This window comes from Artemia sp. Qi Xiang Cuo, chromosome 4 (assembly GCF_049724085.1).
Source record: "Artemia sp. Qi Xiang Cuo chromosome 4, ASM4972408v1, whole genome shotgun sequence".
Classification (NCBI taxonomy): domain Eukaryota; kingdom Metazoa; phylum Arthropoda; class Branchiopoda; order Anostraca; family Artemiidae; genus Artemia; species Artemia sp. Qi Xiang Cuo.
Genome location: NC_142797.1, coordinates 62,441,449 through 62,469,448, shown reverse-complemented (window position 1 = coordinate 62,469,448; position 28,000 = coordinate 62,441,449). Strand labels below are relative to the sequence as shown.

At 34.6% G+C, this 28,000-nt stretch overlaps 1 protein-coding gene across 1 annotated transcript; it reads right to left on the bottom strand.

Moving 5' to 3' along the window:
• Nucleotides 1–15,208: 15,208 nt before the first annotated feature.
• LOC148953312 (uncharacterized) lies at nt 15,209–24,636 on the bottom strand. The gene is made up of 3 exons (XM_089087618.1): nt 24,532–24,636; nt 21,718–21,989; nt 15,209–15,822 (listed from the first exon to the last, which is right to left on the bottom strand). Exons 1-3 carry the CDS (start codon nt 24,623–24,625, stop codon nt 15,370–15,372), a joined length of 819 nt encoding a protein of 272 aa, XP_088943744.1. The 5' UTR covers nt 24,626–24,636; the 3' UTR covers nt 15,209–15,369.
• Nucleotides 24,637–28,000: the final 3,364 nt, after the last annotated feature.

Genomic DNA, 28,000 nt, shown 5'->3' with positions numbered 1-28,000 from the left:
TGACGCGTTTATTGTAATATAATGTATCTAGAATTCTACCTTTAGATATTTGCTGACTATAAGAGAAGGTGACTCATAAAAAAAGAAGGTGACTAAGAAAGTTGGTTGTTATTATTGCCCAACAGCCACCAGAATTTTTTTTTATTGTATAGCCCCCTTTCCTTCCTAAAATCCTGTACCATAACAACGAAACTAACTGAACGCCTACACCGTAGCATCGAAACGCCTGATGTAGGCTACTGTAACAAGGAAACTAACACAAAGTTTATAAATTCAATGCTGGAACAAATAGGCAGGTATGCGTTTTTGTTACTTATTTTGTAACATTTTTGAATTTTCTCCCCAGGGTTGCCAGCTTGAAAGATTTTATGTCAAAAGGACGCATTCCCATGTGTCGGGACACAATAACATAAAAGGGCAAAAAAGTGACCCATGTTAGAAATTTGGGACATACAAAAGGTTAAAAAAGGGATTCATTTTGTATATTTATGACAAACAACGAAAAATTTCGTAACAGAATATATATTCTGGTTAAAAAAAATTGCCAATTTTCCCCAAAGTAGTGATTCCTCTCGATATTTATTTTATTTTATTTTTAGCATAGATAGATAGTTTTGGAGACCACACTGCCTTTCCATTAGTTTTTTTTTGTGTGAAATTTTATCACTGTTTGTGAAACAATGTCTATTATAAGGATTTTATCCCTATTTGAACTTTCATTTATTGAGCATACAGGTTTTGCCAAAGATGTTTTGTCAGTGGATTTTCTCCAAAGTAAGGGATTTACATGTTTATGCGAGATTTGTGCTTTCAGGCTAGTCACTTTATATAAATATTTGTATGGATTCTTTATCCGTTTTCATTATATTTAATTTTAACTAGCCGCTTTGAAAGAGATGTACAAAGTATCTTTCGGTCTGTAATACAATTGGTAAGAAACAAAATCTCTTATTACTGAGATTTCAAGATGGACACACTTTAGCTAAAAATGACACATTTTTGGATGCTCAATGGGTCACAATCATGGACCAAAAGTGTTTCTCACTCTTCAATAGGATGATTTTCTTGCCGAATTTTATTTCTTCTTCTTTTTTAGCTATCAATCCATGTATTGAACCAAAATTTGCACTCCTTGATCCACGTAAAGTGGGGCAAAATAGGGTTTTGTCTTGAACTAATTCATTATTGAAGTACCAAGGACAACAAAAAACATGTTGTACTGCCCTCTTTAATAGTCAAAAGTGAATGGGGGGGGGGGGGGTTAATAAGCCCCTTCCAGCACCCTTGACCTCCCCAGCACCCCTAATTCATGAACTACCAAGGACAAAAAAACATGTTGTAGTGCCCTCTTTAATAGTCGAAAGTGATTGGGGGGTTAATCAGCACCTCCCCAGCACCCCTAATTCTTGAAGTACCAAGGACAAAAAAAACATGTTGTAGTGCCCTCTTTAATAGTAGAAAGTGATTGGGGGTTTAACCGGCCCCTCCCCAGCACCCCTGACTTCCCCATCACCCCTAATTCTTGAAGTACCAATGACAATAAAAAATATATGTTGTAGTGCCCTCTTTAATAGTCGAAAGTGAGTGGGGCGGAGGTTCACCAGCCTCTCCCCAGCACCCTTGACCTCCCCAGTATCTCTAATTCTTGAAGTACCAAGGACAACAAAAACAAACATGTCGTAGTGCCCTCTTTAATAGTCGAAAGTGATCAGGGGGTTAACCAGTCCCACCCCAGTACCCTTGACCTATCTTAGGTTTGCTCATACCTGAAGACCACGACTCTCCAAGATTTTTGTTTTAGTTGTTTCAACTTATAATGTTTTTAGGATAAGTTGTACGGTCAGCTCTAGGGGCTGTGTAAGTTTCCAGACAATTATTCTCATTTTTACTGTTTTTGGTACTGTAAACTAAAGCAGAGAGAGTTTAGGAGCATAAAAAAGTTTGAGGCTAGCGCGCTAAACGCGCTTGTTTATTATGATGCATGCATTCTAATGCAACTTTTTTTTTCTTTAGAGAATGTGCTTTTTTCCTTTTTTCTTTACGTTGTTAAGTTGCTTGACTGTCTGCGTGTGTTTGAGAACCCTTTGGCAACACTACCCCTCAGCACTAAATATGTTTGAGCACAGTTTTGCCAATTCACGAAAATGGAGGGAGGGTAATTTATTCTTCAAAATGCAGGATATAGCAATAGTTCCATGCAACCCTCCCCGTCTCAATTGACACCCTTGTTTGAGTGTAGGCCTATAGGAAATCAAAATGCATCTTAGATATTTGGAGGAATTTTAAATGTATATTATCTACTGGAAAAAAGGATGGGGGCTCATAATCTTTAAAGTAACCAATAATGTTGGGACTAAAAAAACTAAGTTTTGTCTTCTATAAAATCATACGGTGAAATTTTTATCATTAAATGAATATTTTGGCTCTTTATTCACCACGGCCGTACCCAGGATTTTTTTCTCGGGGGGTGGGGGGGGGGGTTACTCAAAGATCTTTTCAGGGGGTTTACAACACAACAAAACTCAAAAACGCACAAAATTTGTTTATATCCACTTTGTTTATATGTCACGTTTTTACGAGCCAGACAAACATTCCGGGGGGGAGGAGGTTCAAAGCACCCTAACCCGCCCCCGCCCCCCCCCGGGTCCGGCCGTGATATCCATGGGTGTTCCTCAGCAAAGCACATGTAAAAATATAAAATATGAGCTACAATAAAATGGCTGGTCATTAAAACTAAAATTAGAACACCTAATTTTATCCTATTTTAATCCTAATTTTATCTAATTTAACACCTAATTTAATCCTAGAATCATTTCTTCAAGATTGAACTTACTTGAGGTAATGATACATGGAAAAGCTGTGAGTTTAAAAGAACGGTAAAAATCTCGACATTACACCAGCTTACGGTACTACTCCCCCCCCCCCTTTCGTACACGCGAATAGATGTAAACATTCATTTTAATTTACCAAGCCTTACTTAATCAGTTACTTTGCTTGTGACGTCAGTTGTATATTCAAGCATGTAAAATATGCCGCTCTGGTTTTTCCAGTTTTGCTTCTTTTGACGTCAGTATGCGCAACTGTTACTACTAGCCAACTTACCTCAAAAAGTACACAAATATCTTCACGTGTAGTCAACCCGTCAGAACCCGCATACCCTAAAGCCATACTGATCTGGTATTTTCACTTACGTCTGTTGCAGCCTCGAAGAGTTTCGACTTCCGAATTCCTTCAGTTTCTATTAGAACCTCATTGCTGAGGGTAATCCCCAGAAAACTCAGTTACATCACTACCTTAAATGTTGTTGTGGCTAAGGAATCAAACCAAACTACACAACTAATTGTGGGTTCATGTCCTATTACATACTTAAAATTGTGCCTTATTTTAGATGTAATCTAGGTACATTGCCATCGATTAAATTACAACTAAAGAAAGAAGCCCTATAAATTACAAATATAAATTATAAGTTGTATGAGGTTTAACCTAAGATTCTTTACCTTTCGAGCTTTTGTGTAAATCTAAGAGATTCCTGTAGGGTAGTCCCCAAAATTCTTCTAATTAACATAACACGGAAGAGTTTATTAACCTAAAATTTATCAGGTGGTTTTAAGGTAAATTTTAAAACTAAAATAGACTTATGAGGTTCATGTTACCTCTTTGAGACACAAAGTTCATACCCTGTAATTTTCTCCGTCATCATCAAATAAAACGTGAGTTAAAAAGTTTTTAGAAAAATTCCCAAAATGTTACTTTTAAGGCAAGGATAAAGGAGCTCATTTCAGCATCAGGTCAACTAAAAAAAAAGAAAAAAAAAGACATGCGAGTTATTAGACCTCCGTCTACAATTTTTTCTATCATACTAAAATGTCAATTTCGTGTTCAACTGAATACGTGTTCAGTTAGATACAGTCGCGTAGTTTAGGAGGCACGGTACAAGAGGACACGGAGACAGGGTAATGGCAAGTTCGTGGCCGCAAAAATGACAAGACTGGAGACAAAGTCCGTCACATTTGTGAAATTCCGGGTGTTATGAGGAGGAGAGGGGCATAGAGTGCACATATAACTTAAAACATCCTGTGATTCTGATTTTTAACTGACTTTATAACCATCAAGTAATTGCGAAGATTAAAACACGATCTCCCCTATCTTAAACACATGAACGAACGATTCGCTGAACGATATGTGTTTTTAGGAGAATATATCTGCCTTCTTGTGATTAAAAACAACGAAACAGGGGGGGGGGGGGGAAGAAATGAGGAAAAGGCACTAAAACCAAAAGCTTATAACTAAAACAAAGAGAATAAAATTGTTATTATTGCCAAAAATGCTGCTTGTTATTCTTAGAAATGGCAAATACGCGTCTACAATCAAGTTGAAACTAAAAATCACTGTATTAGAATACGATTCCAAGTCTTCAGTCCCCATTGCATTAAAGAAAATGGGACTCTGCAGCTATGCAAGTTATTGCACCTATTTCATTTCCCATGAAATTTATATTTACATACGCCAAATCTTGTACTTCGAGAGTGGATACTTTGATTTTGCCGAGAGAAATATCGAGTTGTCAAGTAATTAAATATAAAAAAAAAACACTGAAAGTAAGGAGCAACATTAAAACTTAAAACCAACAAAAATTACTACGTATTTGAGGGGGTTACCCCCTTTTCAGTACCTCTCTTCACGCTAAAGCCTTTTGCAAAGAGTTGGAATAACTTATAAGAGTGGAAACTGGCGCTTGTGTAAAGAAAACACCAAGGCCATCCAGCGTCTGCCGGTACTTGGCATTTTTTCAAGTTTAATCGTATTTCCTACAGGAACTGAGATCAGACACTTACTCCTACCCTAATTTTACCGATTACACTAATTAAACTTTGTCCCGTACTTGCTGCATTAATTTTAACCAGGTCTGAGGACTGACAACGGGGAACACGCCTCTTAAAAATCATCATTTTTTATCTTATTGACCCTTGGTACTTGTCGCATAAGGTTCAAGTCTGTGAATGAAAACCCTGCCTTTACTTAATATATACCTCTCTACTTAATATACTCTACTAATATACTCTTTATTCTTTTTTCTACTAAAAATAAACCTCCCTACTTAAAACTGGGGATGGAAATTGGTCTTGGATAATTTAAGGGTATATTTTGTGTCTCCGGTCGTACAGAAAAAGAAATCATTTAGGTTGGAGGGGAAGATATCTTCAAGGGGATATGGGTATATTTTCTGCCTGAAATCATACAGATTGAAAAGCCTTGCATGTTTTCGAATCAAACAAGCCGCAACCTACCTCATTTTCACTTAAAAGTTGGAGGTGGGAGATGCTGAGTGGGCAATTGTTCCAATTTAGTTTTCTAATGATATAGATTGGAAGTCCTTGCATGGTTCTGATTTTAAAAAGGCACAATGTGCCCACCATGCTGATACAAAGTTAGCATTGCAAGGGATGAGGGAAAGGACATCAAAGGGTCTAAGAGCCTTGTTAATGCCTCCCTCAATACTCATTGGAAATGCGTGATCCTGACTCAATTAAGTTGCAACAGGTCTACCTTTCTGCGAAAAATTTGGACGGAAAGGGGAATTGTTGGTGGAGACAATTGTCCATTTTGTACCTCAAATCATACTGAAAATCATTGCAGGTTTGCTATTCAAACAAGGTGTAACAAGCCTATATTTCTACTAAAAGTAGGAGGTTTGAGACGCAGATATTTTCAAGGGGGTGGGGACGGGCTCAGCTTGATCCTTCATTCATGCATATTCAGCAGTCTATAACTTTGGTCCTGTCGTTCAAACAGGGTGTGACATACATGCCTCTTCATGGTCCATTTTTTACCCCCAGCTAGTTTTTTCAACGAATCAAGTCGTAGCTTATTTTTGAGTCATTATCGAATTTTTCCTTCCGGTGTGTACTATAACAAAGAAGTTGTTATTATCTTAAAATTATCAAAATTGTGTATCTTATGAATTAAGTTATGCAAAAAAACTTCTGTAACCTACACTGACCAGCTCTTCAATGATTGTACCTTAGCGATAAAAAAAAAAATTTATCCATCTTAGTTTAAATATTGATTTTCTTGTCGTGGGACAGTTCTCTAATATAACTACGAAGAAAAAAAGCAAAGCAAAATCCTCAGTTTCTTTAGAAATGGGAAAAAGTCTAGAATTTAGAGGCGCATATAAAACTAGTCTTCTCATTCAGTTCCGAGCCCGGAACAAACCCAACTGGATCACAGATAGAAATGACCTGTAAAACTAGATAGCAGTACTTTCGGACCCATAGGAAAAGGCTTTTTTTTTACTTTTTTTTTATTATTATTATTAGCTTCCATTCTTGCTTGAACAGAAATTTTTCCTCGAGAATAGAAACACAAGTTGAAGAAAAATATCATGGCAAAACGGCGTTAGAAACTCACTGACATGGATTGTAAAGCACGACTTCATCTCACACACTGTTGGCTCATATTCAAGGACAAGTGAAAACCACGCTTTATGGTCCAGGGAAGGATTATATTTAGCTTTCCAAAATTTGAGATTATATTCACCAATCTGGCCAGAGATCTAGACTTTCTATAAAAACCGTGGTGGTTAGACGCTTCCTACTTTCTCGCGATAAACTGAAATCGAAGGCATAAAAAAGGACAAAACAAATTGCTGCTGCCGCAACATAATTTTAATGATTTCAACTTAAAACACGGAGACATAACAGACACAAAGGCACAGTCGGAAGCAAAATAGGCACAGAAGCATGGTTGGAGGGACATGGACTTGCATACTCTGTGATCAGAAACATACTCAGGGGGGATTCATGGGGACAGATCCCCCAAAAATCTAGATTTTGCGAATTTATAGGTTGTTCAAGAGTTTAAAATGATGTTTCTTACCCCCACCCTTACCTTCGAAAAAAGTCCTGCGTATGTGCCTACTTCAGATGCCTGGAGTGCTTGCTTACTGGCGTTTTAATTAATGTACTCTCCCCTTGATAAATACCCACCCCCAATAAATTCATGCGAGCATGTTTGGGCCTTAATAGACATATACATCTATGCGTATCTTGGCAACAAAACGTTAAAAGCAGTCAATTCTAGAGCCCCTAAGGATTGGAGCTCGTAATCCCGGATGCTGTGTACGACAACGGAAAGACGTAAATGGGGTAATCCCCAGAAGACCCCAGACACGGAAGAGTTTATCTACCTAAAATTATTAGGGAATTTTTAAGATAAACTTCGAGAGCTAAAATAGATTTACATAGTTGTTATGACCTCTCTGACCTCTGAAGGTCATACTCTGTATTCTGCTTTGGGACTGAAAAACATGAATTTTAATAAAAAAAAATCTCAAAAGAAAACTCAAAATATTACTGGCATAACCCCAACTGAAAATAGTTCGGTTAAGAAAATAGTTCGAACTCCAGAAGTTCCTCATAGTTTCGAAGTTACTTTGCATTCAAATTTTACAAAGTTTTGTGCGGTGTTTGTGGCTATTTTTAAATCTATATAAAAAGAAGTATGCCAGAATACAAAAATACCCGAAGGAGATTAACAGTTCAGCAGCCAGTGAATATAGCTCGACGATAAATGTCAAAAAATAATAATAACGAGGAGAGTGTTTGTAGCTGTACTTAAATTTGTAAAAAAAAAGAAAAAAAATTTACCCTTTGTGAATAAAATTTGTAGCTTTGAAGTTGGTAGATATACTTTCAGCTCGTCCAGTGGCGACATGATCTGGAGTTGCTGTGCTCATCATGGTACTTCAAAAAATGTTACTATCTTCTACTATCTAGATACTTCAACTATCTAGCCATTAGCTATTTTAAAGATTCAATCAGATTGTACATAGTAACAGTTTATGAATCAGGTAAAAGGAAATACATAAAAAAACAGAAGGGGTAATAGGAGATAGAGGAATACACTAAAGACGGGAAATTAAAAAGTTAAACTTTGTCACATGTTGACCAAAAAAAAAAAAAAATTGCATGCTGATCAATGGTATGCTTAACGCGGGTACCGATCTCCTGATTTTGTGCCTTTGGCCGGGAATACAATGCTTGGTTGGGGGCAAATCATCCGACGCTCCCCGTGTTTTTCCCTCCATATTTCTCCAGGTTCCTACTTCGAACTGAATCGACCCTGGCCGAGCTTACAGAGTCACACCACTGGCACCACTGGCGGATCCAGGGGGTGGGGGATCCCACCCCTCAACATTTTTCTGGTGTCCCCATTCTTTTTTTCTGTTTTTCACTCTTTTTTAAATAAATTTGTCGATTTGGTCAATTATTGGTGTCTATCTTACATAGCCCTCCTCCCCCAAGATGTTGCTTATTGGCACCCTTGTCACATTTCCACCCCCAAGATTTTACTCTAGATCCATCCCTGGCTGGGACGTGTTCCAAACCAAATAATGAGCCACACCAAGACTCGAACCATTGCCCTTAGGGACACCGGATGCACACGAAAAAAAGTTTCTAGTATACCGCAGTTTCTTGTTTCATATAAAATTTGATAAGATTTGTGGAGCTTAATGCTGGTAGACTCTCGTTTAGTCAAGCAATTACAATTATATCTCCCCATTGATAAATTAAACACATATGTGGCACTTCGGTTTGAGTTTTAAACTTACTTCGGGGGCTAAACTTCTAAATCATTCATATTAGAAAAAATGTTTTGTGTTAAGTATAAATTCTTCATAAGTCCTATTAGCCTACCTCTGAAAAAAAAATTAAACAAAAACACTAGTTTTTATTAATAACTTCTGAATTCTATTGATAGCCAACAAAGCTTTGACCAAAGATATTGATATTTTTTGGGTTGGTAAACACAGTAGCTTGAGAATCTAGAGGTGGTCCCAATAAAGGGGTCACAAACTACTATTACCCTAAGTTCACAAAGGAGAGAAGTCATCCTTGCAATTTAATTGCTAATTTTGACCATTTTGATTGCTTTGTCAAGCATTTTATCACGACTGAATAAATTCAACTTGTATCAGCTAAGCGATTTCTCCAACGATTTTTTTTTTAAACCAACAGTAACAGCAATGGAAGAAAAAATTAGTATTGAACATGATTTGATGAGAAGCTGATTATCGCTGTCCAGTTAAAAAAAAAAATTGACGATTAAAGGAAAAACGGACACAAAATGCAGTTTTGGTCCTGACAGCATGGGAGTAAAATATCATCGTGATTCGTTTCGACCATGCTCTTTCAGCTTCGAATATTTTGCCAGTATATTCTGGGGACATCAAAATCCTGTGTCAACAAAACGGCAACTAAAATTGCTTATTGATGCGATTGAGGAATAATGTCTATCCCAGCACTTTTTTTTCTGTGTGAGCTAAGGATTAGAGGCAAAATATTTAACGGGAGCCATTCTGGCCATCCTCTCTTTACTTAATTTATCAGTGGCATCCCTTAAACTGCACATGAGCATAGATCGACTGGTGTGTCGTCTGTTTCGCAGATATATTTTTAAGGCTCATTATTATCAAGCCAAGTGAAAAAAAATTTAGATTTGTTTTTTATTTCGTTAAATATGTATGGTTATTTAAGCTCCCACTTAAACAAAGAAAACTAATAGCCATGGGGATTCCCAACAGGGCATTCATATCAACTGCACTGCAGCAGCCTGGGCATTTTTCTACTGAGTTTCGTATAAACGATTCTTCACTAGGTCAATTCCCATGCATCAACGAAGAAACGGAATGCAGGTGAAGGAGAAAGCACGTAATAAGTAGCTTACAAATATCAAACAGTTTGTGGTAATGAACTGTAAGTGAGGAGCGACCCGGGTCAATGGTAACCGAAACTCTAAAATACGGAATTTTGATACCAATAGACACATAAAAAGAATTAGATTTAAATGCTGATTTCAAATATATAAGTTTCATCAAGTTTAGTCTTACCCATCAAAAGTTACGCGCCTGAGAAAATTTGGATGATTTTAGAAAAAAAGGGAGAAAGACCCCTAAAAGTTATAGAACCTTAATGAAAATCACACCATAATATTTAGCGTATCAGAGAACCCTACTGTAGAGGTTTCAAGCACCTATCTACAATAATGTGGAATTTTGCATTTTTTGCCAGAAGAAAGATCACGGATGCGTGTTAATTTTTATTGTTTTTCAGGGGTGATCCTATCGACCCAGTGGTCCTAGAATATCGTGGGAGGGCTCATTGGAACGGAAATTAAAAGTTCTAGTGCCCTTTTTAAGTGAGCAAAAAAAAGGAGGACAACTAGGCCACCTCCCACACTCATCTTTTCCCAAAGTCACCTGATCAAAATTTTGAGATGACCATTTTGTTCAGCACGGTCGAAAATATTATAACTATTTTAGGATGAGTTAATCCCCTGAAGTCCCCGGGGGGAGGGCCGAACGTTATGAGCTTTACCCAATGTTAACATATAGTATTGGTTATTGGGAAGCATACATACGTTTTAAGGGGGGATTTTTTCTGGTAGGTGGGGGGGGGGTTGTATGGGAGGATCTTTCCATGAAGGAAGTTTTCATGGGAGAAGGGACATTGCTATGAAGGGGGTGCCGGATTTCCCAGCATTATTAAAGAAAAAGATCAGAAACTAAATAAATAAATAAACAAGTTTTTCAACTGAAAGTAAGGAGCAACATCAAAACTTAAAACGAACAAAAAATATTACGCATATGATTGGGCTCACCCCCTAGTCAATATCTTGCTCTTTAAGCCAAACATTACTTATTACTTTCATAAGAGCTATTTATTCTAATTAACGGCTTTTGTGATTAAGGGTTTTTTTCTAAAGAATTGGAACAAAATTCGAACTTTAGCTTAAAGAGCAAGGTATTGACTAGGTTGTGAACCCTCTAATATACGTATTAAAAATCTATGAGTATAGAAGTTCGTTACGTAAGTTAATTCGTAAGTTACGTATATTTATCACTAATAAAAACGTTCTTAAATAAATTAAACAAGTTTCGAGAAAGCCACTTAACCAAATAAAAGTAAAATTAATCTGCAAACTTCATTTTAAGTATTCATGTGCGGTGAGCCAAAATAAAACCCTGCGTTAATTCAAAAACGTTCAAAAATTAAGTATAAAAAAACAAGTTTTTTTAACTGAAAGTAAGGAGCGACGTTAAAACTTAAAACGAACAGAAATTATTCCGTATATGAAAGGGGCTGTTCCCTCCTCAACGCCTCGCTCTTTACGCTAAAGTTTGACTTTCTCACAACTCTATTTTTTTTAAACAATTAACGTAAAGAGCGAGGCGTTGAGGAGGGGACAGCCCCTTTCATATACGGAATAATTTCTGGTCGTTTTAAGTTTTAACGTCGTTCCTTACTTTCAGTTAAAAAAACTTGTTTTTTTTTATTTAATTTATATCCGAGAGTTACCCTGCACTTGTGCCGGAAAAAGTACAATTAACTTAATGTCCCATTTGAGTTTTTGAATTTATTTTCATTTGCTAATTTAGAAAAAAATGAACAATGCTATGGTCATACAGGGTCGTATTCAGGATTTTTTCGGGGTTGGAGTTTGGGGGGGAGGGTTACAAAAGGTTTTTTGGGGGGATGGGTTACAAAAAAAGATATAAAAAACGCATGAAAAATTTGTTTATATTCATCTTTGTTATGTTTTTACGATTCGGACAAACATTTCCGGGGGGGGGGGGTCAAACCCCTAATTCCCCTGGAAACGGCCTTCTGGTTATATAATATATTCATAAAGAAAACTAGATCTCCGATGCAAAGGCCCCGTGGAGTGATAAAACAACTGCTATAAACGCTTATGCTGCCGTTGATATTTGCACATAAGTTATGATTATTGCCAGTTACTATTTGCATGGTCCCCGTGTAATTAGAGAAATTCTTGCATAAATTGTTTGTCCATGAAGTAGATGCATAGCTGTGTTTAGCCCTCCACATAACTGGCTTGAGCCCTCAACATCTTTGAAAATCCAGATCATTGGCCTACCACAATCTTTGGCTTACAGCAAATGGCTTACCACAATTTTTAATGGAGGCAATTGAAAAATAGATAAATAGATATACTGGACATACTCCTATAAACCCAATTGACAATAAATTAATATTGAAATGTTCAATTAAAATTTCCCTCAGTTTAAATTAAAATCATTTGACCACATATTTACTGAAAATCGGGTCAGTTGGCAAGTTAAGTCAATCGCTCAGCAGAGAATTCTTGCCTAATCTAACTGGTGAATGGTCTTTCATTTATTCTGTCTTTTTTTTTTTTTTTTTGATTTGCTTGTCTCAATTCAATGTTTATTCTGGTATGTTCGAGTTTACTTCAAAAGGCCAATTTTCTTTTAGCACTGAAGACGGTTTGACGGAGGCCCTTGTCGAAATATCTGCTTATTTTCACTTCTTTTCGTTCCACAGGCTGACATTATCCTCGTTTTTCGGTTATTTTATTTTATTATTCTTTTATTATTTTTCTGCTTTGCCATACGTCATGTATAGCCAGTATGGTCTTCGATTTTTTTTTTACCGCAATTGCCATTTAAGGTAATGAAATGATAATGTGAAATGTTTGTATCTTTTAGAACTGAAGAAGGTTTGGCGGAGGCCCTTGTCGAAATATCTGCATTTGTCAATTCCACTTCTCTTCTGTCCACTGGCTGATAGTAGCCTTGTTTTTATCAGCTGTTTAATTCTATTATTCATTTTTCTTCTTTTTTTTCGTAAATCATGTAACCCAGTGTGGTCTAATAATGTATTACAAAGTTAATCGTCAAACCCTGTATCCGCGTTGTTTTTCCTTTACTTTTATTAAGACTATCTACTATTTACTGCGGCTAATTAAGCATCCGTGAAACGATTTTTTCCACAAACTTGCATTTCTTAGTGTACGGTTTATTTTCGGATACAGAAGAGTGCATCCCCCAAAATCTCCCCCCCCCCAACCCGGCAATTAACCCTGACGAAAATGAACAACTTTGTATTTTCTGCTAATGTTCGTGTATTTACAAATGTTAACTTTGGGGACACTTTCAGCTCATTTTTTTGGGGTGGGGGTGGTAGAAGGGGATTAGAGCGGAGGAGATTTTTCTGACAAAATTTTTCAAATTGGCTATTCTCTGTTCATATTTAAAGAGAGTGCCTTTTCCAAAAGACGAAATGAAAAAAATTTCCGAAGGGTTTTAAGACAACACACTATTAAATGAAATACGCTGAAACGACCGGTCTAATCCTCTCTTATTTTTGTTTATTTCCTCTCTTATTTTTGTTTAATCCTCTCTTATTTTTGTTTATTTCCTCTGTTATTTTTGTTTAATCCTATCTTATTTTTGTTATTCTTATTTTTGTTTCAAAATAGTTGTTTGTTTCTTTTTTTTCTAAAATAGACAACACACTATTAAATGAAATACGCTGAAACGACCGGTCTAATCCTCTCTTATTTTTGTTTATTTCCTCTCTTATTTTTGTTTAATCCTCTCTTATTTTTGTTTATTTCCTCTCTTATTTTTGTTTAATCCTCTCTTATTTTTGTTAATCTTATTTTTGTTTCAAAATTGTTTTTTGTTTCTTTTTTTCTAAAATATACAACACACTATTAAATGAAATAGGCTGAAACGACCGGTCTAATCCTCTCTTATTTTTGTTTATTTCCTCTCTTATTTTTGTTTATTCCTCTCTTATTTTTGTTTATTTCCTCTCTTATTTTTGTTTAATCCTCTCTTATTTTTGTTAATCTTATTTTTGTTTCAAAATAGTTCTTTGTTTCTTTTTTTTCTAAAATAAATTATAATTCCTTTTTCTAAAACGCGAAGACAGCAGGAGTATTTAGTTTTACACATTAAATTATCTCCGCTATATCTTGAAGGCTAGGATAAATAAAAACCTTTCTTATAAAATGAAGTGTTAATCAATAACAACAACAAAAACATTACTTTGATCTTTTTTGCTTTCTCAGTGCATCTGTATTGTATAAAATACCGCCTTTTGGATCATCACAGCAAATTTAGGTGAGGAGTTTTCAAAATATCAGCCTCTTTTGACGTATCTGGCGTTGCTGATTATGTTGCAGGGAAAGCTCTCATTTGCCTTATATTTTGTAAAATAGTATATTTTAAACATAGGGTTAAGTATAGAAATATCACCGAGGAGCGTTGTGTTACGGAATAACACTATTTTTTTTTCTTTCTTTTTTGTAGCTCTGTAACGGTAATACGTTGAAATTCGAACTTTTCTGGTACGCGGTCTCTGAAACAGAAAAGAAAAGTTCCTCTTAAGCTGACAAAAAAAAATTCCAGAACGAGATGGAGGAAAAAATCTAGTATACTCTATATTATAAACAAGAAGTAAAACAAAATTATCCGAACTTCTAAACTTGTTGAGGACCATATATTAATGGAATCTTGTAAAGCAGGGAATGATTTCTTCGAGACGACACTGAAATCTAGTACCTCTTTTATGCTTCCAGGAAATAATTATCGCAAAGTCAATATGGCAATTCCCAATTCAAACTTTTGCTTTTACGAAATTTTCCATTTTTACTGAACATATTGAAAGTCAATATGCATAAGAATCTCGGGCCTAGAAGTCCAACTGTGATCCAATCCATAACTGTTGGAAGGGAGTTTTTCAATTTTGTCATCTGCACACTTAGTAGAAACGGTTACCAGATTTCAACCAAATTTGACAGGAAATAAAACGTGTGTCCTAGTTGCGTCTCGGGATATCCAAATATAGCCTGGCCTCAACGTGAAGACAGGAGAAAGATCCTCAAATTTTTGTTGTCTAGGCAGTTAACGAGAAATGTTGTCGGATCTCGACCTAACTTAGTAGAAAACTAAGTTAGAGTCCTAGTTTTCATTTTTGGAATCTATACCTAATCTATAATTTGTAGAGGCCACGCAAATTTAATCCCTGAATTTAAATTCGTCAGGACATCTACCATAAGAGGAAATAATACCTGGAACTACTATGTTTAAATGCTGAATTAATAAACAGTAGAATTGCTTCCAGGATCGACGTTTCTCAAGTTTTGGGCTGAAATTAATCCAAGAAGTTATCTAGGAATATTGGTAGGCCTACTGAAAAAAAAATAGATTTTTCATTGGATTCTAGGATTTGACAGAGAATGTAAATCCTATATAGTGAGCATTTTAAGTACGTTAAGTTTAATTTGGAAGATTGTTTTCTTATATGATAAACAACAATGTTCTATCGTTAAAATAATTATATTTGCTGGTACATAAATAAATTATAAGAAAAAACTTTAAAAAAAATATCACAGATTCATTGACAAAGAATTGGCATATTTAAATAAACACTGAAACAAACTTGAAAAAAACAGGAGATTCAATTTAACTGTCGCAGGTAATCATTATCAACTTCTAAAAGCCTTTCCATAAGACACTCTGACTATAGTAAAAACTTAAACACTTTTTAATCTCCAGTACTCAGATACTTCATGGATATGTCGTAGAGAATTATAGTAGTCTTTCAAAAATAGAAAGTCCCTCAAGTCTCTATATGAGTTTTCCTTATTTCGAAAATCAGCAACTAGTAGCTTGCGTGCAGCATCTTCGTGTGGTGTCACACTGCGGTCAACTAAAGAGGCATGTATATTGCAAAGAACGGATCTCAGCTTTAGTTCAGAGTAGGCAAAATTTTTCAAAAAATCACCACCTTGAATAGCCATATCAATCACAACTTGTTCAAGTTCAACTGCCATCTCTTGTAGTTCAAGGTATGTGTCCTTGAGGAAGTGGTCAACGTCCTCTTTTTCTCTTGTGTCTTCAGTGATTAGGTATTTTGGTACTCTATAATGCACTTCACCAAGGGTGTGCTCAAGGTCATCATAATTTGAATGCATCACTTTTTCTGCCTGAAATAAATAAAATCAATAAATAAAGGCAGTTTTGGGGGAGGGGTGGAAGGAGCATTTGACGCCGGCGTAGAAATTTTAGACGCTCAAAATTTGAAACAAATAATCTTACGGTTATAACCATTTTGTAATTTTTGATATTTTATTAATAAATTAATAAAAAAAAAATTAAAATAAAAATGAAGGAAATCAACAAATGAGCTTCACCAATCCACACGCTTTATCATATTATAAGAATTTTTTAGTGGTTTTACGACCTAGTTTTACAAAAAAAAAAAATAGAAAAAAATATCAGACTAAATAGCCTAAACTCGGTAGGTTGCTCCTTTTTGGAATGTTGTACAATTTGTAAGAAGACGCTTAAAGCGCTGGTTTTCTTCTGCAACATTTATGCTATTTTCCAGATAATCTATCTTGCTCCCTTAACACCAATATTAAAAATTTTATCGCTTAGTCACCATTATTAAAGTGTGAAAGCATGGCCAAATCAGCCAAAATTTAATACTGAAAAACCGCAATGAGTCACATTTTACACTTCGGCTAGACCGCTGACCACTGAGAACTGACTCTGAACTTTGGATATGACGAAGCATTTTGCCCAAATTACAGTGTATTCCTCTGTACAACTGTACTTGCGTGGACATAGGTTTGAGGAGGATCTGGATGATCCAAATTTTTAAGAAGAAAAATCTCAGCTGTGACGGTAATTTAAATTTTCTCAAACGAAGGTCTAAAAATAGAAATCCCCCCTTCAGCTTAAAAGATAAAACCCCTCAATGTTTTAAATTGAATTAAAACTTATTATAATTTACTTCCGTACGGGAAAGGGACTAGAAGCAGTGGCATCAATTAGAGGCCGAGATCTACCCTTGACTTTGAAAATCAATTTTGCCCCCTCCCCCTATATTTTGTGGATTGACACCACTGGCTAACAAATATTTAGTATATGTTAACCCCTTTAATCCTGAGAAAATAAAAGTACACAAAAAGTGAAAATTTGTGTAATCGTAGTCAAGGCAATAATGTTTACCTAGTAAAGAGCACGAAACTTTTACGCCAATAATTTTTTTTCAAATTTGTTTGACCCTGGAAAATAATTTGCAGGCTCACCCTCCTCGGAAAGATTTCCTAGGGTATCGATGCTCATTATGTTGTATTAGCTGTATCTTATAATTATCAATTGAACATAGGCATCCGCAACCTGGATCTGTTTATCTGAACACTCTGATGATATATCAAGCTATTATATCCGCTTCCTGAACAGTTTATAATTGAAAGTAAAACACAAGCTCCCCCTTTAGCACGCGAGAGAGACCCTAGCTGTTCCATGGCAGGTGTTTAAGGGTATAAAATCAACTCGGACAGGTCAAATATGAAAATTACTGTAATTTGTGATAGTATCAATTGGCTCGGTAAAACCATAATTTCACCACTATTTGACTCCTACACATGAAAAATTTTTAATATTCTTCCGTTCCCACGACCTGGTGAACAAAAATTATTTACACCACAAAAATGCCAATTAAATAAGTTTCTTAAATCGAAATGCGATTGACAAAGTGTTGGCAACGATTACATGTCTAATCTCCTCTGCAAAATTTGTAATCATATTATTTAAAATATAATATATAAAAACACTCGATAATTTTTGGCATCGAGGGAGAAAACTGTTATTTCAATGGCACCATGGTTGACCAGTAAATTTAGACTTTATCCTCAATTTAATATATGTACACAGGGAATGGCCTTTGGGTCCGTGCTTCCCTCTGAAATATTAACATTTATGCAGATTTTGTATAATTTTTGAAGTTTCCAATTTAACTGGTGTATTCGAATGTTTTTTTCAAATTTTTGCTTTCCTCGTCCCCAAGGGATGGCAAAGGGTAACTCCTCAACCCTTACTTGGGAATATCAAATTTAAGTAACGAATAAGGTATGTGTGTTAAAGTGAAATATTAGTGATGTTTTCTTTTAAACATCAATTCTGTTTCAACTTTACATTCCCCGCCCCTCAAGTGTGATTCCTACACCTGTACTTAGTATAGAATGCTAGCACATCTGCAAGAAGGTCAGGTGATGCAGGTGCAGACAAAGTTTCTCCGCGGCTTAAATGCCCTCAGCTGATGATTTTAGAGAAATCTACGTGACACGTGGAAATACTGTTTCAGATAAAGCCGTTTTCGTAAGCTATGACATACCCGAGGGGTTGCTCTCTCAGAAATTATATACACCAGGCGGCGCGTGCCAAATGTAGCGCAACTGTGCCAAACGTTTTGGGAAGTGGGTATGGCATTTTGTTCAGTGTGTCAAGCGTGGTGGAACTATGCAGCACACATGGTGTTCCACGATGTACGCCAGATGGTAGGAATTCAGCGCCCCCTCGTATATATCGTTAAAAAAGGAGAAGACAAATTTCCTTAACTCAACAAGATCTAGATCAATTTCAAAAATGTGAAAAGGAAAATTGTGGGTTTTTATCTTGTGGGAATTTTCAAGCTTATTGAAACCGATCACGTGCTAAATTATTATAAATAACTATGTTTTACGTAGACATTGGTGCAACCGGAAGTGATGCGTAGGAGTGAGAATGTCTAATTCCGATTCAAATTAAGCGTCGGCTTAAGGGCAAAGGAAATGGTTTTTTAGGTAATGAAAATATAATAATTTGTTTAAGTAAGTGGCCCAGGAGATAAAGATGACTCAGATGAATAGTCAACAATTGCTATATGACAAAAGTCACATCAAGTTTTATTTCTGTATTCCCGAAACGTGAATTGTTAAAACAAATTTTATTGGACTGTAAAACTCATCTATTTTCAGAATACGAATTTACGATATTTCAATTTCATTCCAAGTTATTATGCCTCCCCCTTTTGAATAGTTTTTTGTTTTTATTATTATTTTTTTGGTCCCATATTGATGTTCTGTCCAGTATGATGCTTCTATCGCATTGAGTAAGCGACTCCAGTCTAAGAATTGTCTCTGCTAGAATTTGAACATGCATCGGTAAATATACTAGTTATAGACAAAAATCCCTTGCAAATATAAGTCTTATCTGCAGGTTAACTAAAAAATAATTTAACAGCAAAATTTTTCTGTAGATTCAGTACAGGCTCGTACAAAAAAAAAAATATAGAGTGAGGGCAATTAGCAAAAACAAATTTTGTTTGGTAATTTGAATAAGAAGTGCCTAGAAGTTCAGGAAAACTTAGAATTTTGGGGGCTGGGAACTAGCCCTCCCCCTTTGCGCATTTTTGACTCGGCATATTTTTGTCGTATATTATCAAGGCAGTCGTTCAACCTTGTAAATTCAAAAGCTCTCACTCAAAAGATCCCATCACCGTATCAGTGAAGAAGATCAGTTTCCGGTTGTCAGAGTGATTTTTTAAATTGATTTTTTCTTTATTGTTTTTAACACCCCCCTAATCGAACACGAGAATCATCACCATTTCAAAAAAGAGTCCGACCCCTGCGGAACCTTTAATTAATGTCTCAAGCCGGTCAGTTTAAGTGTCGTTGTATTAAATTTGAAATTCCCTAAATTTTTTCAAAAGGTCGGCGTTTTATTTACACAAACTGTTCTAACCCATAAAACTTAACTATAATTATTACCCTTTACTTAGTGCTGACATGGGTAACGAATTGAATAGTAATGAAACTCTTTAAGGGAGTAATAACTCCAGTCGTATTACATCTACTCTCGCAAAGCCTTAATCTTTTTTTCCGGAATCGCCAATTTTTTTTTATTTGGTAGGTAAATTCTAGGGTAAATCCTTATGGAAAACAGACAATACAAGAAAAATTTCTTTATGATAAAAGAAAAGTTTTTGTGGATTCTCTTTTAATTGCTATCTGAACTAATTTTTAGATAAAAACTTTTTCCTACCCTGAGAAATTCACGAAACATTTAAAAGATGTTAAACACTGATCAGATGATATAAATTTGTAAAATAGTCATTTATCTAAAATATTAAGAATATAATGCTTAATATTATGATATTTACGAATAATCTTTGTGTTGATGTATTAAAAAGCCGAAAAAACAGACGAAATTGTTTCAGTATGTAAAACATTGCTTCCAAAAGTATAAAAAATACAGAAACGTATAAAGTGAAAAATTTCTTTCAAATTTATGTGTTTTTACCCTCCTCTCTTGGGTTGTCAACCCCCACGCCAAACTTTGCCTATTCTGTCTGAAAAGGTCTATTTGGACATTTTCCCACTTTTGATATAATTGCCAGACTGTTTCCTAAGCCGTTCTCAAAGGGTAATCAGCAAGGAAATGTAGATCATGAGAATCAAAATATGACTGAACTTACAATGCCCTCTTAATCCTCCCATTGAGTACAGAAGGAGAACAGAAAAGCAAACAGCTTTTGTCAACAGCCTCAGACATTTGAAGCTGTTAAATAACACCTACAGTAGCCTATATAGGCATGACAAAGGAGACATATACATGCAGGAAATCTTTCAAAATAAGTTAGGTTTTTTACGGTTCTTGAAAAGGACCATAAAGAGCCTCCCACCGTCACCTTCATCACAGAAAGGTACGCATGTTCCAACTTGTTTGAACCTGAGCAATGCAAGAGTTTTCAATCTGTATGACTTGAGAACTAAAGTGGGACAGTGGTTCCTCGAGCCAGTGGCTCCCATTTTTTTAAATAAATATATATATATACATATATGCATATATATATATATATATATATATATATATATATATATATATATATATATATATATATATATATATATATATATATATATATATATATATATATATATATATATATATATATATATATATATTCACTGTCATTGGTACTTAAAACTTATCGTTATGTCAAAAATGCTCATTGTCCGAAATAAATTGATCAGGATTACAAATACATATGTCAGATTTTATAATATACAATATCAGGATTATATACACATATGACTTTTGGATATCCAAAAATTAATAGAGAAGCGGAACAAACTTGACAGTTTATGACATAATTCAGAGTACAGTGATACATAGACCAAAGAATTTCCACGTTTCTTTTATCTTGTGTCAACATCATGACTAGTTATCATGACATCATAGCAATAAACTTAGTCTTTAAGTTAGTAGGGTTCGACTATCCAAAATAAAACATTTTATGTAGATTTTTGACAGTTTAAGTTCAAGGTACTATGCTCAGTTGTCAGCTGTGTTTAGACACGTATGTTGGAATCGAATTTTGGGAGGAGGTCATAAACTCGAAAAAGCGCAAGAAAATGTGAACTATATTGAGATTGTAAAAAACTGTCAGAAAATTTTTTTTAAATGTTTATACTTTTTGTGAAGAGGCGCACTGCTCCCCACATAGGTACATGACAGAGCCTCGTGTGTCCCTTAGTTATTTATAAAGTTCAAAAATAAACTAGAATGGTCAAAATATTTCGACTTAGAAAATTCAAGTTGAAGGTCCAATAAATACATTTAGGTCTCCAATTTTTCGCACCATGGTTCCTTACAGATTCATACTAGAATATTTTCTGTGGGGTTACTAGTGGTTCAACCATGGTTTGTTCACTATGCACTATATGTATGTTTTGACGTACAATGTGACTATGGGGAATAAAAGCGTATTCATAGCTTACAACAAAAAATATTATTTTGTTTCAATACAATACTTATTACCCGTCAACAGTCTGATACCCTCGCAATTTCGCTGCGTTTATATTACTATATCATATTGCTGACTACGCCACGTAAAATGGTGCAGCCCCTGAAAAGCCACGGTGCAGCACCCAAAAGCTTAACAGTTTTGATTTGCCAAATACTGAAGAGATAAATACAGTGCATGTGACAAGACCCACAGCCTTTAAAACAAAAGTTAGCCTTTAGTAAAATAACAGAGTGGAACTTACAAATAATTCTTTAAAGCTGTCAAGTTGCTTTAGCGCTGCATCTACAGACGCTCCGATATTTGACAAAAGCTGCTTTAAGGAAGTTTGACCAGCAGATTCATCAACAATGATGGTACCACATGGATTTACCCATTTTCCAGCTGATTTATCATCTGAACTTGCTGATAGATCTCCATCTGCTTCATCAATATAATCTATAGGCATGGCATTGGAGATAGGCAAGTGTAGTACCATAGTGAAACACAGAACTACTGTAAGGGCTCTCCGTAATCCTGAAAATGATTATATTGGTTCAAGCTTCAGATCGCAAATTAGAAATTAATGATGAGCTGCACTTTCATTGTTTTAAGTGGGGGCACAAATTAAGATGGGCAAGGAGGCAATTACCCCCTAGATTTTGAAAAATATCTTTTTTTGTACCTTTCTTTTAAAAAAATAAAAAAATATTTACCCCCGCACTACATTTTCGTGAATTGGCACCACTCTGTCAAAAGTTTGAAAACATTAGAAAAGAAAATAACATCAAAAACTCAAGAGGCAGATAGAATAACTAGAATATACATCAAGACAGGTGTGTACGGCGGAATTCATTGAGGGGGGGGGTGTAAAATCGATAAGCGTAGAAAACTGATGATTTTTACCAGGGGCGGATCTAGAGCAAAATCTTGGGGCCCAATACGACAAGGGCACCAATAAGCAAAATCTTCGAGGGGGGGGGACGTGATAAGGGCGCCAATAATTGATCAAATTGACCAATTTACTTTTTTTAGAGTGGAAAACAGAAAAAAAAGGAATTACGGCACCATAAAAATCTTGGAGGGAGGCTGGGGTCCCCCGGCCTCTTGATCTGCCAGTGATTTTTAAAAACAATATTGAAAGCCATAGTAAAACCTACAAACAACCTAAGGATAAAGGGAGAACTAATTAAAAACCCACTTCTTCCTTACTAAAATGCTTGTACGCCATAACAAGCCCAGCCTTAAATTAACAATGATTCACATTTAGTTCATGACCTTGCTACATTTACTAACCCTACCTCAATCAAACGGCTGTCAGTTGGTAACCTTGCATAACGACCGCTCTGATACTTGTAATATTCATTCACAAATTTGAATTTGACGAGTCACTGATTTACTTACCGCTATTTGGTATCATGCAATTACGTGAAGATGAATCATTTACATGAAACTTTTGGCTGCGATTCTTTATTGAACCTGTCTCTTAAATCGGAATTGGGTCTACTTTTGTTTAAGATACTGGTTTAAGATTGAAATCATATTTGACTAATTTAACGCTTAACTAATACTAAATAGTGGCAATCGTCACACCCTATCTGGATATAAATATTCAAGTAGCTCTAAAGGGGTATTTGAGATTTTTATCTGGGTTTGACATTGGTTTCTTTTTTCTTTGAAGTAATTTTACCATTGCTTCCTGAAAAAAAACACAAAGTTTTTAAATCTACGGAAGAGTGTTGCAACTGGAAAAAAGAGGCCCTGATCGGCAAGGATCTCATCTAAAAAAAAAACTAGTCAAATAAAGACCCTTTCCTCTTGTTTTCTGCCATTGAAGACTGGAATCCCCTAACATTTATTTATAATTTATCAAAAAGAAATGCTTCGCTTCCTGTCTCTCTCCCAATCTCTTTTCTTCTCTCTCTCTTTGAGAGAGAGAGAGAGAGATCCCTTTTTTTTCGTAGTCTTATGTCTACCTCTTTTCTTTTCTTAAAAGTTAAAAAAAAAAAAAAAAAAAAAAAAAAAAAAAAAAACAGCTTCACGTTTCATTCACATGGGAACTATACTTGGACCACTAAAGATACGTTATCACGTCACCTGATCTCTTTTCCTATTCAAGATAAAAATCTTTAAAAATTAAGTATCGACTCAGTTCATTCAAGTTTTGCCAAGAATAAAAGTCACGGCGTGGGCTGTGAGGTTAACGATCCAAGACACTCAACACTAATTTGCATGTTCCAGAGATTTAGAAACATCTTTTAATAGGAATAGGTCCTATTATAGCTTGTGTAAATCTAAAAGCTGATTAAACTGGTTAATTTTCTAAAAATGATTCACATGGACAGTATTAACAATGTCTAATAATGAATGGAATTATTAGACATTAATTGGTATCTCATTAATTGGTCGTAAAACTGTGGGTAAAATACCTGAAACCGCCACCGAACAAAATTTAGTTAGTAACCCCCTCCCTCCGAACAAAAACCTTGGATACGCCCCTTGTTTTAATGCACTTAATAAGTTTCAGTGCTGAATTAACTGGTGGCAATATGAACAATGTCAGGCTTTTCCTTAAGCTGATAACTTTGGGGATTTTTTATATTTTATATCATTGTTAAAAATAATTAATTACTTGGTCTTTACATACTAAGCGTAGCCTTGGTAATTTCTTTTATGGATATTTCTTTTCTTATATAGATATCTCACATATTAAATATGTATTTAATAATCTCATATATCATACACTAATCTTATCTTGTCACCTGTCATTTTCTGTTTGAATTAATCTGATCTCTCTTTTAATAGTTTATATACCGTCTCAACGGGCAGCCATCCGAAAAGAGGTGTTAATAATTAATTCTCTGTAATAAGTTCATTATCTATTAATAGTTACATCACCTAATTTTAGATCATGTGACATAATTATTTTAGACACAGAATCAAAAGCATTAGATGGAATAAAATCCTTAATTACTAAGTAATATAAGAGAGATTTAATATAATGAGAAGAAATTCATTGCTTTTTCTATCAGTACTTGTTTTCTATTAAGTGTCATTAAAAAAAAAAAAAAAATCTTACGTTTCAAAATTTTGAAGGAAGACTTCACTTGTAAATCGGTAGCGAGCTCTCGAATGAGGCTATTTTCCATCACCACTATATAACTATTTTCCATCTTTTTCTTAATTTCTAGTGGTTTTGATGACACTAGGTTACAAACTGATTCACTTTTTCAGTGGCACCTTCAATTTATCTAAGTTACCTGTAGCGACAGCCTGATATATTTCGATAAAAGGTTACGAATTTTCCCAAACAGGGATTGGTAGAAAAATTTCCACGCTTGATCCTGATTGGTCGATAGAGCCAGCGGTCTGTCTCGGTAATTTTTATACCACTATGTTAAGCCATAAAAACAAATCTCTTTTCTTAATTATTAGCAAATGATTGAAATAGGGATTGACTCTCGTTTTTAGGTTGATATGGTTTGTTTTTATTAAGAAACCAGAATGAAACTCGCTTGAGTAACAGTTCCAAAATAAATGATTAAGAAATGTCCCGAAGTTCGGAAGTGATTAGTTAATATATATTATAAACTAATTTCTTCAGACGCATAACAAGTAAATATTATAACTAAAGCGGGACAAAAGACATTATAAAAAAACGTCTGCTTAAAAAACAACTTTGTTGGATAGCGTTTGGGAACTATCGAGTTTTCTAAGGATTTAGGAAAGGATGGCCTAACAAAATACAATTAGATTGAATAAATAATTTTGGGGTTTAAAGCATTTTTGGTGTGGGCTTAAAGTAAATAAATATATAAGTGGCATTGGAAAAACGGCCTTATAAACAATGCATATTTTGAGCATTCTTAAAATATATTATGCGGATGTATTAGACGAAAATATGGAGGCTCTTGAGAAATAGTTCCTAAGCCCGCGAATTCTGAAGTGTATATAGAATTCATTATATTAGAAACGTAATGTTTTTGGGTATTCTGAAATAGATGTTAAGAGGAGAGCTTCAGAAAAAAGGAGGATTTTAAGAAATGATTTAAGAGTTGTTGATGTTATGAGAAATAAGCACACAAAGCTTGAAATGAAATTGTTTTTAATAAAGGCAAATGACCGAAAACCCCAACTTTGGCGTTTTCTAAAACTGTCAAAGTTTTCAAATAGCAACTTTGAAAGTTTTCAGAGAGTAAAAGAAAAGTTTAAGCGTTTTCCCCTTTATAGCGTTAATAAATCCGAAATTGTTGAGACTTTAAGAAATGAATACCAATGTATATTAAACTCAATCCATATTCCTTTTTCTTTTCAATAATCTTGGTTATTAAGGTGATTTTTTTATTGTTGATGTTATGAGAAATAAGCACACAAAGCTTGAAATAAAATTGTTTTAATAAAGGCAAATGGCAGAACCCCAACTTTGGCGTTTTCTGAAACCGCCAAAGTTTTCATAAGACTTTGAAAACAAAGTTTTCAGAAAGCAAAAGAAAATTTTAAACGTTTTCTCTTTTATGGCATTAATAGATCCAAAATTATTGATACTTTCAGAAATGAATACAAATGTAAATTAAACTGTCAATCAATATTTCTTTTTATTTTCAGTAATCTTTGATATTAAGGTGATTTTTTTAATTGGTGATATGAGAAATAAAACACATAGCTTGAAATAAAATGTTTTAATAAAGGTAAATGACAGAAAACGTCAACTTTGGCCTTCTGTAAAAAAGAAAAATTGCCCAGATATATATAATAATCCAAAACCTTGATTCTTATGGGGAAAAATCGAAAATAGATATGAAACTACTCTATTATTTACCAATAAAAAAGACTATGTCAATTAAAAACGAAGATAAATTAGAGTAAAAAATAGTTTTTAAAAAAAAGTAAAGAGCCATATTAAACCAAAGACGAGGAAAAATAAAGCCAAATAAAAATACAAGCGAAAAACGACAATAAATTACTACCAATAAATAGATGAAACCCAAAACAAACAGAAATCAAAATAAATAACCAAGTCATGTTTTAAACCAGTGATTTCTAAAGCGTTCCAGGTGGACCCCCAGACCCGTGCCAATGCCAAAAGTCCCTTAGTACCTGTAAATAAAATGAAATAAGTTTTTCAATATCGTATCTACTGAAATATTTCCAATATTCGGAGAAAAAAATTAAATTACAAAATTGTTAAAGTCTGTAGCGTACATTATAGAGGGAACAAGTGATTAATAGATTGTTTGCCTCCTCCCGCATTGTTTGTATCCACCCTATATTTTGATAATACCTTTTTTTACAGGTATTTTCAATGAAAATGCCCTTTTTGTATCTTCTTTGAAAGAATTGAAAAATAAGACAAATTTTGCCCCCTCCACTAAATGTTGAAAAATACATTTTGTCCCCGGAGCCCCTAAATTTTCGATAATTGACACCACTGTTCAAAATCAGTTCGTTTTTATTTGACATAATATTTTTTTATATTGGCTAATAAAATAATATTTTTAAATGTTCATTTGGTTTTTCTCCATAAGATTCTACATTTCGGATCATTATATATATATATATATATATATATATATATATATATATATATATATATATATATATATATATATATATATATATATATATATATATATATATATATATATATATATATATATATATATATATATATATATATATATTTATATTTATATATATATATATATATTTTTTGACTGAATAGTTCAAGAAACTTTAACAGTGTTTATATTATAGTGCTTTTGGTGGATGGGCACGAAGAATGATATTCAAACAAATGGGTTGAAAGTCCTTTTGAAAACCACCCATAGCCGCTCCTAAGATATTGCAGATACGCCCTTTTGAATAGCATCATTTAATTTAGTTTACCGTCTCCAACAATATGCTCTGAAAATTCCAACGTAATTCTCTTGCAATTTTGAAAACCTGGATGCACTTAAAACTTTTTGATTTATGTCAATGGTAGTAGTATTAGCAGGGCTGCCACCGAGGTCAGTATTTCCCTAAAAGTCACTATTTTTGACCTTGAAAAGCACATCAGGCCTATGAACTGCGTTCCCCTCATAATGCGTAGTGGTTGGCCATGTGCGAGATTATTTTGTTTTATTCTATGGTGCTTGGACTTTTTTTTTCATTCCCTTTTCAAATAATGCTTAAACGTGCGAAAACTTGTAATAAAATGGTTTTGTCAGATACACATCTGACACACATGTAGACACATCTACACATATGTAGCGCAACAAAAACATGATTTGTGTTTCACCTGATCATTTCACAATTGCAATCATACTATTCCTTGTCTTAAGAATGTCCAGGACACAGTTTTGGCTGTTTCAATGGCATGCTAACGAAGGCCATGGTAATATCCACTTGGTAGCACCGTTAGATATTAATGTTTTTTTTTCAGATTTTAATGTTATTCAGTGTTGAAGGTTCTTGCAATGGGGAAGTGCAAGTTCAACTCCACTTGGATAAAAAAAAAGTCGACGACTTGGGACGATGCGTGGGTAACTGGTGCGCATCCACAAAGA